Source organism: Theobroma cacao, chromosome 4 (genome assembly GCF_053813885.1).
Source record: "Theobroma cacao isolate CCN51 chromosome 4, ASM5381388v1, whole genome shotgun sequence".
Lineage (NCBI taxonomy): Eukaryota > Viridiplantae > Streptophyta > Magnoliopsida > Malvales > Malvaceae > Theobroma > Theobroma cacao.
Genome location: NC_142642.1, coordinates 38,981,200 through 38,993,230, shown reverse-complemented (window position 1 = coordinate 38,993,230; position 12,031 = coordinate 38,981,200). Strand labels below are relative to the sequence as shown.

At 35.9% G+C, this 12,031-nt stretch overlaps 3 protein-coding genes across 4 annotated transcripts; 2 read left to right on the top strand and 1 right to left on the bottom strand.

Annotated features, from left to right (window-relative positions):
* Nucleotides 1-26: 26 nt before the first annotated feature.
* LOC18603342 (Surfeit locus protein 6) lies at nucleotides 27-1,675 on the top strand. Its single transcript, XM_007035248.3, has 2 exons — nucleotides 27-161; nucleotides 410-1,675. The coding sequence occupies exon 2, from the start codon at nucleotides 410-412 to the stop codon at nucleotides 1,451-1,453; it is 1,044 nt and encodes a 347-aa protein (XP_007035310.3). The 5' UTR covers nucleotides 27-161; the 3' UTR covers nucleotides 1,454-1,675.
* A 960-nt stretch (nucleotides 1,676-2,635) lies between these two features.
* Nucleotides 2,636-3,692, bottom strand: LOC18603341 (AWPM-19-like family protein). The gene is made up of 3 exons (XM_007035247.3): nucleotides 3,442-3,692; nucleotides 3,175-3,352; nucleotides 2,636-3,068 (listed from the first exon to the last, which is right to left on the bottom strand). Exons 1-3 carry the CDS (start codon nucleotides 3,563-3,565, stop codon nucleotides 2,834-2,836), a joined length of 537 nt encoding a protein of 178 aa, XP_007035309.3. The 5' UTR covers nucleotides 3,566-3,692; the 3' UTR covers nucleotides 2,636-2,833.
* A 2,999-nt stretch (nucleotides 3,693-6,691) lies between these two features.
* On the top strand, nucleotides 6,692-11,907 carry LOC18603340 (histone-lysine N-methyltransferase family member SUVH9-like). 2 transcript variants are annotated; one of them, XM_018119981.2, is made up of 2 exons: nucleotides 6,692-8,986; nucleotides 11,417-11,907. In XM_018119981.2, the coding sequence occupies exon 1, from the start codon at nucleotides 6,854-6,856 to the stop codon at nucleotides 8,918-8,920; it is 2,067 nt and encodes a 688-aa protein (XP_017975470.2). In that variant the 5' UTR covers nucleotides 6,692-6,853; the 3' UTR covers nucleotides 8,921-8,986; nucleotides 11,417-11,907. The 2 variants fall into 2 exon arrangements, with proteins under 2 accessions (XP_017975470.2, XP_007035308.3); XM_007035246.3 differs by lacking the exon at nucleotides 11,417-11,907 and adding an exon at nucleotides 9,117-9,619.
* Nucleotides 11,908-12,031: the final 124 nt, after the last annotated feature.

Genomic DNA, 12,031 nt, shown 5'->3' with positions numbered 1-12,031 from the left:
AAAAAAAAGGCCGATTCCACACCGGCCCGGTTCACGGAAACATGCCGGTTCACTTCTACATATAAAATCCTCAATTTTAAAAGCCTCGGCCTTTTCCTAGTTTCCTCCTCTGTTTCTAGGGTTTCCGTGGAAGTCTCCATTACACTCTCAACTCTCCAAAGGTACCTCTCTCTTCTGGTTGATTCTTTTAATTTCCATTTTTCTTTAAAATATTAAGCGAATTTTCATTATTTTACAAATATTTTTCCTAAATAAGCTGTATAGAGGAACCCTAAAATTTTGGGATATTTTTGTCGGTCTGAATTCTTTGATGTTAATAGAGTGTGAATAATGAGATATTAGATGTTAAATAGCAGATGAATTATTTCCTAAATTTTGGAAAATTTTCAATTTTTAAATGTCTGTGCAGATGGGGAAGAAAAATGAAAAAACTTTGAATGAGCCCGTGTCGACACTTGATTTAAAGTCTATGATTCATGAAAATGCTTTGTTCTTTGACAAATTGATTGAGTTAATCCCTGCAAGGTTTTATCTATCGAATGAAAAGGATAAACCTTGGTTTCAGGGTCTTAGCAAAGCCGAGAAGGCTTCTGCTAAGAAGCAATCCAGAGAAAACATTAAGAAAGCCCGGAGAGATAGGTTAGATCCCAAGAAGTCGACAAAAACGACCCTTGATCTGTTGAAGGAGAATTTGGAAAAGGAGAAAGTGATTAAGGAGAGTGATGAAGAGGAAATTGAGGTTAAACCTATAATGTCTGATTTAGGCAATGGTGAGGAACGGTCGGTCACTTATGAAGAACTTAGGCAAAGGCTTCGTAGGAAAATCGAAGAGCTTCGTGGTGGTAGAAATACTGGGGGTTCGGATAAAGGGAAGAAGAAGATTGAGAAGAAGGGTAATGTTCAAAAGAAGCGAAAGAGGGATAGTGGAGCTGAAGAGAAGAAAGTTACTAGTAGTACTGATAGGGATAACGTGGAGAAGGATATGGAAGAGGCTGCAAAGGAGCTTACTTTTAGTCGGGTTAAACTTGGGGATGAGGAAAAACATGGTAAGAAGAAAAAAAGAAAACTTTCAAAGTTCAAGGAGCTTGAAAATGCAACGAAATTACAGGAAGCTAAGAAAGATCCAGAGAAAGGTGAGGTTATTGCAAAGAAGCATTCTTGGAAGGCAGCGATGGATAGAGCTGCAGGGATTAAGGTTCATGATGATCCAAAGTTGTTGAAACAGAGTATACAGAAGGAGAAGAAGAGGCATCAGAAGAATGTTGAGAAGTGGAATGAGAGGGTTGAGACTACAGAGAAGTTGAAAACAGAGAAACAACAGAAGAGGTCAGATAATATAGCAGAGAAGATTCACCAGAAGAAGATGCGGCGTATTGCAAAGAGGGAGAAGAAGCTGTTGCGACCAGGGTTTGAAGGTCGCAAGGATGGTTTTATTAATGAAGGGTCAACCTAGTGTTCTTTTCTTTTAAATGTTGCATATCCTGTGGCTTTTGTATGGCTGTTCCTTTTTTATAAGAGTTGTCATTAAGATCATATCACTGCTCAAGGAAGATTACATGTTAGGAAGGCTGTTCCTACTCTTCTTTCCTTCTTTTTTCTACCTAGTAGAAAGTGATGAATGTTGTTCAATAACTGAATTCGGATTTATATACTGCAAAAGGTTTGGTTCTGATTATTTATGCCCCCATCTGTGCCCCTTGAGCTTCAGCTTACATATGTACTCGCAATTGCTGCTAACATAGCTAATAATTATTTTAACAACAAAAAGAAGATTGCTAATTATTTGGGTGGTTCATTTAACCATATTGAGAGAAGAAACTGTTGCGAGATTGGATCAATGTAGCTCATGTTCTTCATGGATAGTAGAATGCTTACTCTCACTAGTCAATAAATCTCACTAGTCAATAAATCTTGGAAAAGCAGGAAAAATATTTATTACTGCTGGCATATTGTCGACTACCTTTCGCTTATTCCCCGGGCGGTTGAGGCATTTTTGCTTGTTTAGTGGAAGGCATCTCCTGTTTATTGTCAAAATGAAAAGAAAAGAGTGCTAACAGATGATCAAGCAACCGTAACCATTTGATTCTCTTAGTTGGTTGTAAATTCTTTCTGTTAGATGCCTTTAAGTACCAAGAGGATCGTGAATTGTTGGCAGTTATGGGTATGCTTTAACTGTCATTGTTTGTCACGAATCTTTCCAAAGTAGACGATTTTGTTCCATTTTGGAATAAATTTTGTTCCAATCTGAAAGAAGCTGAAGAGTAGAGTTGGAAAGGAATATCTCATCATATAGCATGGAACATCATGTTTGCAGAGTATATTGTCAAAACCCAATCCTGTTGCTATCATGCGTAGTTTAACCACCTGGCAGTTGTTTTGCTTAAAGCCAAACCCTAAAATAAACCCTTTTTATTGGAAAGAAGAACTTCTGTTTCAACATATGGATGCAGAAAGCAGGACGTAGTTTTCTTGGGAAACCCTGATTTCTGTAATAAAGGAAAAAAAATGCTCCCAAAGCAAATGTTTTGATGAGCTGCTGTTCTCATGTCTTAACATTGGGTCAGGTTTAATGTACTAATCTGATTAAATTTGTTGAAATATAAAGCCATTGAAATAATGAAACTCCAACCAACCATTTGGCAACCAAACCACACAAAATGTACCATTAGAAAGAGTCATGAAAATATTACAAACCAGATGCTGCAAATCCATGTCCAACTCTACTTACACAACTACATGTAAAAGTTTAGGTCCGAATTGAACTGATAACTCCAAATCAACAAAACGGAATTGAAAATAGACGTTACAATCATCTAGCAACAAGTATGCTCCTTCAAACCCTAGTCCCTGCCACTGCAGTGCCAGCCTTTGGCCCTGGCTCGTCCGCAGGTCCACGGATGCCATAGTCAGCGTCTCGGTATCCTGGTCCATACCTGCTGCTGATTACACCAGCATGGAGCAACATGACGTACAGAAGTTGGGTGAATGTAAGGATTATTATGAATGCTTCGAGTATTCTCAGCCTCCATCCTCTCCAGCTTCCTATGTTTATATGCTTGCAAGCAAACCTGCGTTAGGAAAACAGTTTGGGAAATCATCAAGCTTTTCTTGTAGGATGTAAATGGAGTAATTGGTTATTTTTATAGATGCGAAAAATGGTAAAAATCAAGTCACCCAAAGGCTAGTGCAGTCAAGGCCCATGCTATAAGTGAAGATGATCCTGCTTCAGCCAGAGTATCAGTTCTCCAAGACCTGATATGGTGCCCTCCTGCAAACTTTGATACTATGCCTACTACAGCAGCCAACATTGAAAAGGTCAGGAAGAAACCTGTTGCTCCATTTCCCCCCATACCTGAAACATTTCCCTTCCGTGTTAAAACAAAGCCTAGCAGCTATTTAGTAAAGATCAGGGTTAAGAAATGAAAAGGGAAGGGAACTTACTGGGGTGAGCAGTCTGGGCATTGATATACCTATTGACACACCAGCTAGCAAAGCCCAGCACAATGAAATACATGACCAGGTTCAGAAACAGCAAGGGAGCAGCTATGTTCCTTCCTACAGCCATCCTTTTCTCTTCCCTCACAAAAAGAAAGAAACCCAAGAGAACTCCCCCTCAGACAAAACACCTAAAACCCAAACTTAAGTTGTTGATCGAAACAAATTTTCCTCTCTTTCAGCTTAAGCTTTTGGTAAGGCCGAGAGAGAGTTGGCAGTGGAGACTATATAGAGAAGTTAAGGTCATGTAAATCAAGTGGCAATACGTGTAAAGCAGTGAGCCTATGCATGTGAGCTTCTGGATACAGGTGGAAGGACACTTGTCGAAAATGGTGTTTACGTTTCCAACGATGCCTTCTCTCTTGCAATCTCGAAGCTTTAGATGGCATGACGGTGTGCATATCCAGTGTTTTCAGAGAATATTAGTATTACCATATCCATATACTTTTCAGCTTCAAACTTCTTGTCTACCTATATATAGTATATCATTGATTGTTTAGCCAAGGAAACCTTGAGTTTTGTAAGAACAGAGAGAATTCAGAAACCATTGGTGACATCATGTTACAGTGTGATAGGCCAAATCATTCTCGAATGTTTTGTGCGAGGAATATGTCACGATCTTGGTCACTGTTAGCTCTATTCCAATAAACCACGAGAAAAGTAATTGCTCCTTGTTGAGATTGAGGCAGAAAAGTGCCTCTCACCATAATTTTGGTGAAATCATATGATTTTTACAACTGATTTCTGTTGTCCCAAATTTACTTCTTCTTGACATTTATAAAATTGAAAATTTCAAAAAATTTTAATAATATCGGACCTATCTTTTTCGATTATTTAACAAACATATTAATTATAATATCGAGGTTATTCATCATAATTTTTTCTAAAATTCACGATTGTGATTGGATAATTATAAAAAATATAATACAAAAATTGTATTTAATACATATAGTCTAATATTACGGTCGTAATCACGACGTAATGTTCTTTTGACAATTTATAAATATGGGACCTACTTATATATAAATTGATTCTAACTTAGAACAGATGTGGACAAAATTTTAGAGGTTTGAAGGATATTTTAATTTTTAGATTTCTCAAAATATTTTGGATGCTTAATTTATTAAAAAATTTAAAAATATAAATGACAAAAAAATTTATTGATAAATTATTGGTTTGAAAATAAAGAAACAATTGAAAAAAACCTTTTTCCCATGATCCCACCTTCCCTCATTATTATTTAAGTAATATATTTTATTTGTGGAAAAAAAAGAATGAAAAATAAAGAGGTAAAATTACCAAGTTCGTTTGCATGGTCCTATCCTCACCTTAAAATTGATAAATAAATCAAATCAAAGTTAGATCGAGCTAATTAAACTCAAATTCATTCACAAATCAAGGATTAGAGATCTAATTAATCTAATACAAATATAGATACTCGTTTTATATTTTGTATAAAGTCGTGTTACTTGTCTTATCACTTCTTTCACTTTTTGATTTAATATTTAATTTTTTTAACATGATATGTAATTACTTAATTAATTTTAAAAAAAAATTTATCAAAATATGTGCAAATCAATTAAATAATAGATGAAATTATCTTTACGATAAAAATAATAAATCATTATTATATTAGATGAGACAAAAGGTTTTGAAGAAATGAAAATGTATATATAGAGGGGGACAGTATAAATATTTTAAGCAAGCAATAGTTGGATTTAATAGCTTACCAGTACACGCCATTTATATAAAATTTTAAGTCAATTTGATATACTTATAATATTGATCGAGAATACTACTGTGTCCTGTTAAGATTTTTTTATTATTAAACAAGTAATTGGATATTTTTTATTAATTTAGAATTCATCATAGATCACGAAATCGAATGGTTAAATTAATAAAATATAAATTATGTAAAAAGATATGAAAAAGTGTAAAATTAATTTAATTTTTCAAGTGTTTGACAAATTTTTCTTAATTTAATAATAGAATTTCAAGAAAATAGAAAAATAAAATCATAATTTCGTATCAAAATAAAAAGTAAGAAAACTAAAAATTAATGTTTATATATATAAAATATAATAAGGTTTTAATGTTTATTCTTTTTCCCTAAAAAAATCACTAGTATATTGAAAAAACAAGTGCTCAACATTTAATATTCGTATTAATAGTAGAAAAACTAATTTTACATAGATATAGATTTAAATAAAACTATGTAATTTCAATTACATAGACTCACACATATTAGGTATTCAACATTTAATATTCGCATTTATGATGAAAAACCAAATTTTACATAAAATGGGACCCATTTGTAATTTTATAAATATTGCAAAGAAAAAGTGATATAATATACATTGATTATTAGTTTAAAAAGTAACAAAAAAATTAAAAAATAATTGATATAATTCCGATTAATAAATGATCAAAACATTTATATTTGGTAAAAAATACGGACAAATTTGCTAATTGTTAATAAAAAGAAAAAAGTAAACGTATATAACTGTTAAAATAATTTTGGATATTGTAATTTTTACACTCATATATTTTTCCCTTTTTTAATTATTTTATCCCTTAAAACTTGTTCAACTTTCAAAACCTTTTTTCATTAGTATATAAAAAAGGGAAATTGATTTAGAATAATTTTCCAAGTGGACCCCACCACATGTAGCTGAGATCATATTTACTCTTCATGACAAGGCATGATGCTATTTGTCAGCAACCGAAAAAGATGGTCCTCACCGTGCCACGTAATCACCTGAGCCTCTGTAACTTATAATATAAAGAAAAATAAAATGACATAAAATCCAAAATTATTAATTTAACAAAAATACAAAATTCAATTCTTGGAAAAATTAAAACTTTTTGTATCGCAATAAATTTAAAATACACAATGTAATATTTTCATTCAATCTTTTTTATATTAATATAAAATTTAATTTTTCAAAAAATGCAAGATATATTTCAAAGTAATTTAATTTAAAAAATATGTATTAAATGATATGCATAGAGTACGATTTACTTTCTGTATTTAATTAAAAGAATACAATAAAATTTATAAAAATTATATCATATTGCATACGTATTATATGATATGTTTTTTTTTATATTTAATTAAAACAATATATCATAATCATTCGTATTTGTTATTTTGTTGATATCGTAACGTTTGGTGATTGATAAATATGGTTGCTAACAAAATCCGTTTTCTTACCCAAAAAGTAGCTGAAAAGAAGTTGTCTTTTTTGTCCCTCTCCCCCTCCCTCCCATTTCCTCCAAAATATCCGCCATGGAAGTACCTTGAAAAACCCTAAGTAATTTCCTTCACATTCCTCTTTAAAACCTGACTGACCACCCAATGGGTTCTCTTGTACCCTTCCAAGACCTCAATCTTTCCCCAGAACCTCCCCAAACCATCAGCGTCGATACCCCCCCGTCCGTGACCAGCACCAGCACCATCACTTTCTTAACACCCAAAATTGAACCCAAGCAAGAACCTTTCGACGAACCAGCACCAACTCAGACCAACTACAGGCAAATAAACACCCTCTTTTCTCCTTCCAGTTCTGCCCCTGAGTTCCCTTCTAATCTCGAATCTACCCCTCTGTCTAACATTTCCTCTTCCACCGATGACCAAAACGCCCTTTACTCCGAATACTTCCGAATCTCCGAACTATTCCGCTCGGCTTTCGCCAAAAGATTACAAAAATACGGTGACATCGACGTCCTCGACCCAGATTCCCGGGCCATCGTGCCCTTGCCCGAAGAACAACGCGAACCAACCTCCGAAACCTCCCCAATTAACACCTCCAACCCTGACCGAGCTCTCTCCGTCGTCGGTTCACGTCGCAGGGCGGGAAGATCCAACGAGCTGGTTCGGGTAACTAATTTGGGAATCGAAGACGAGAGGCATTTCCGGGACGTTGTGCGAAGAACCCGAATGATGTACGATTCCCTCCGCATTTTGGCCATTTTGGAGGAAGAAAAGAGGAAGGGACCGGGGCACGGGAGACGGGCACGTGGCGATTTGAGAGCAGCCGCGTTGATGAGGGAGCGAGGGCTGTGGTTAAACCGTGATAAGAGAATAGTGGGTTCAATCCCAGGTATTGAAATTGGTGACTTGTTCTTTTTCAGAATGGAGCTTTGTGTGATGGGCTTACATGGACAAGCTCAAGCCGGGATTGATTACTTGCCTGCGAGCCAGAGCTCGAATGGGGAGCCAATTGCCACCAGCATTATTGTTTCAGGTGGATACGAGGATGATCAAGATGCTGGGGACTTGATAATTTACACTGGTCATGGTGGACAGGATAAGCTTTCACGGCAATGTATGCATCAGAAGCTTGAAGGAGGGAATTTGGCACTAGAAAGGAGTATGCATTATGGAATTGAGGTAAGGGTGATTAGAGGGATTAAATATGAGAATAGTGTTTCCAGTAAAGTTTATGTTTATGATGGTTTATATAAGATTCTTGATTGTTGGTTCGATGTGGGGAAGTCAGGTTTCGGGGTTTATAAGTATAGGTTGTTGAGAATTGATGGGCAACCCGAGATGGGTAGTTCGATTATGAGGTTTGCTGAGAGTCTTAGGACTAGGCCTTTGTCTGCTAGGCCGATGGGGTATTTGAGTCTTGATATTTCAATGAAAAAAGAGAAAGTTCCGGTTTTTCTATATAACGATATTGATAGTGATCATGATCCTATGTATTATGATTATCTTGTGAATACTGTGTTTCCTCCATATGCATTTGGTCAGGGGAGTAATCGTACTGGATGTGAGTGTGTTTCGGGGTGTACGGAGGGGTGCTTTTGTGCTATGAAGAACGGGGGTGATTTTGCTTATGATCATAATGGTCTTCTCTTGAGAGGGAAACCAGTGATATTTGAATGTGGGAATTTCTGTCAATGCCCTCCAACTTGTCGGAACCGTGTTTCACAACATGGGTTGAGAAATAGGTTGGAAATATTTAGGTCAAGGGAAACCGGTTGGGGAGTCAGATCCTTGGACTTGATACAAGCTGGTGCTTTTATATGTGAATATGCAGGGGTGGTTCTCACAAGGGAGCAAGCGCAAGTTTTCACTATGAATGGCGATACGTTGATTTATCCCAATCGGTTCTCTGAACGATGGGCAGAATGGGGGGATTTATCTCAGATATTTGCAGAATATGTGCGTCCATCATATCCCTCAATTCCACCTTTAGGTTTTGCAATGGATGTATCAAGGATGAGGAATGTTGCTTGTTATATGAGCCATAGTTCCAGTCCCAATGTACTGGTGCAGTGTGTGTTGTATGATCATAATAACTTGATGTTCCCCCACCTTATGCTTTTTGCACTGGAGAATATCCCTCCTATGAGGGAGCTTAGCATTGACTATGGTGTGGCTGATGAATGGACTGGGAAGCTCTCTATTTGTAACTAAATAATTTAGAGGAGGTTTTTGGATTTTGATGTGGTGCAGCAGGGCAGTGGGACATGTCGGACTGAGGTGAGCTTAACTTCCAACTGCTGCAAGCATGTCCAGTCATATATCTATTTTAAAATCATATTAGTTTGTGCTGTAGCTGTCTTATATTTAAATTGCTTTTGATATATGTCTTTCTCATGCTTTTTTGTAGTTCTAGTTGTCTGCCTTTTCATCTGTTTGTAGGTGATAGGAATGTTATTCCTTGTGCAACTTCATGCTGTACACATCAAGTAGTCAACCATATACAGGAGGATGGAACTTTTAGCATTTACACAGTGCTCGATGAATCTTATTTCTGATGCAGTTGCTTATCTTCTAAGTATATGTTTGTTTTCTTCAGTGCAGTGTACTTCTTTTATGTAATATATGTGGTGTTCTAGTCTACTAGTCTGACGTACTTAGATGGGTCTTTTAATTGTTTCCTACATATCTTTTGTTTTGCCTGTTCAAATTTACTATTTATGTCTGGCTGACTTCTATCAAATGATTCTTTTTAATCATTCCCGCTCATAAATTTTAAGAACCAAGGAAGACATAAAGTTGTTATTTGGTTATTTCATGATTGGATATTTCCTTGATCTAGCCAAACCAATTTAAGTTTGATTGATCCTTCTGTTCTTGTACTCTTTTTGGTTCTGTCATTGGATTCTTTTCCTCTGAAGGAAGGGGGGTGGGGGGGGGGGGGGGGGGGGGGGGAGGATATAAGTGGTGTTTGGTAGGTCCTTCATTTTTACAATTAAGAGTTTATGAGAAATTGCTTAGTCATCTAGAAGTGAGGAACTGTGTTTTAGCAGAAGGCGAGTGACAATATATGTTGAGAAGTTAAAACCTTACTCCAGCATGTTTTCATAAGCCTTAAATAATAATAAGTGTTTAAAACACCTGTACTGCTTATGAAATACAGGGTCTTATGCAATCACCTCCTCCACCTTGATAAGACCAATGGCAAGGTGCTATTATGAGTTTGTTTTGAATCCTTGTCCTCATATTTAAGGATTCTCAGCAAAGTGATTCATAGATTACCACAAATCTTCATTACATCCCATGTGAATAAAAAGCCATAGGCTTGTTTCTAGTTTTTATCATAAAGTATAAATTTAACACTTTTGACTTGTTTCAACTTTTAATGACTGTGATGAATTACGAACAACAATTTCCATGATAATAATATGCTTCAAAGTGATTGATAGGTGCTTTTACTGTGTCTCTGGCTGTTTTAATGACTTAAAAAGTCGTTAAAGCTAATTCGGCCTAAGTGTTCTCTAAATCTTGTGGAAGTGGAATGTCGGAGATTGATAATATTCTGTTGGATCTGGTTCAGTGGGATCATACTGAAATGCTTGGAGCTTTAAAGCTGGCTCTGTTGAATAGTGGAAGGCTAGGATATTTTTTTCAGTGAATGGAACATTTAGTTGTGGTTGTGAAATAGCCTGGCAAGAGACTGTAGGAGGCTGGGATAGGGTGAGTATATATGGATGCAATTAGTGATTGTGAGATTTGAACATTCTCATCCTGTATGCTGCTTCTTTAAATGTTGCTGTATTGTCTCCACATTAGTCATTTGTGCTGTGCATATGACAGAAATAAGCACCATGTCAAAATGGTTAAAGGTTTCCGGCATGGTAACATGCATAATCGTATTGCTTATGAGACATTATTAAAGTTACGTAAGCTTATTGGTTCCCTATAGGGTCTTGCCAATTAAATTCATAGGTGTCATGCTTCTTTCCACATAAAGGGCAGAGTCATAAAACCATGAAGTCTGGTTAATTCATCATTCAATGGCTTACTATTAGTTTTATCATTTGGAGGAAGGGAAGGGAAGTCAAGGGGGTTGTTTTGATTACACTGCATGTGCTCTACTTCTGTGTTATGCTCCTTCGACTTGTTGGAGGATAATGTCTTTATTGGAGGTTGTTTTTTTTTTTTCCTGTTTGTTGGAATTTTTAAAATATAGATATGCATGGAAAGTTCGAAGTGCTATTACTTGTTTTTGATAACTTTTTCATTAAATATACTGATATATATCTCCATATATTGGATATGCTGATACTTGGTCATTGAGCCTCTTGGTACTTGTCCATTAATGTCGAGGCATATTCTATACTGTCAGTGTATAAACTTCTAGACTATTTGAAAATGTGTGTTTTATGTCTTGGATAATTTTGACATGTTTGGTTACATGGGAAGGTGATTGTATGCGTCTTGGACAGATTCCACATGTTCTGTTACTTTGGAAGGTGAGCGATCATAAAATGTATGATAGGTCTGGAACAATGTAATGGGCCATATTTACATAGTTTGGTACTATTATTCATGTCAATAACACTATTAAAAGAGTTTGTTGGATATTTTACTGCCATTATAAAACACTGCTAAATTTGCTGTAGCCTTGTTGTTGTATTAAGTAATTGTTTATCTGCAGTTGCTCACTTCAATGATTTTCTGCAGGTGGGGATTGGACGATGCATCTAAAACAGTTTTTATCTGGTTCCTTGAATTTTTTGGCCCCCGTCCTTTTCTTTGAATGTTGCTGCAAATGTGACACTATCAGATAAGATTTGGCCAATCTGCTGCCTCAGATCTGCGCTTTCCTTGCCTTGACTCTACTATTAGTTTCCTGACGGTTAGAAAAAGTGGGAAATTGATGAACAGAATTTTTGGGAGAGTATGGTTGCTGCTTCAGTGTTCTGCTGACAATAGTTTATGATCCTTTCGATGGACCTCTGTAATGATGCCTTTGTACATGCTTTTTCTACCGGGAATAGTCATCTTATGCTTTTGTAAGCTTGTACTCATGACTCTAAAACCCTCAAGACCTTTTCATTTTAAAAATTTTCCCCTGTACCCTTTGTATATATGAGGTCCAAAATGGACATGCTTGTACAGGAATTGTATCAGTGTATTTGTAGTTCAATGAAGCAAAGCCCACGTATCTCCAATGTTTCTTTCTTTTTACCCTTCCTATATTGGATGAATTGAGAGATAACTTTCTACTTCTATATAGACTGGGGCAAGAGGAATCCTGGAGAGGTTGTGCCAGTGAAAATAGAGCTAGTGAGCTAA

What these genes read in the sequence shown, in the direction of transcription:
- LOC18603340 (XM_018119981.2), top strand. Translation starts at nt 6,854, where the DNA reads ATGGGTTCTCTTGTACCCTTCCAAGACCTCAATCTTTCCCCAGAACCT.
- LOC18603341 (XM_007035247.3), bottom strand. Translation starts at nt 3,565, where the DNA reads ATGGCTGTAGGAAGGAACATAGCTGCTCCCTTGCTGTTTCTGAACCTG. An exon ending in TGCCCAGACTGCTCACCCCA is followed by an intron (nt 3,353 to 3,441) that starts GTAAGTTCCCTT and finishes GAAATGTTTCAG; the next exon opens with GTATGGGGGGAAATGGAGCA. An exon ending in TTGACTGCACTAGCCTTTGG is followed by an intron (nt 3,069 to 3,174) that starts GTGACTTGATTT and finishes TTCCTAACGCAG; the next exon opens with GTTTGCTTGCAAGCATATAA.
- LOC18603342 (XM_007035248.3), top strand. Translation starts at nt 410, where the DNA reads ATGGGGAAGAAAAATGAAAAAACTTTGAATGAGCCCGTGTCGACACTT.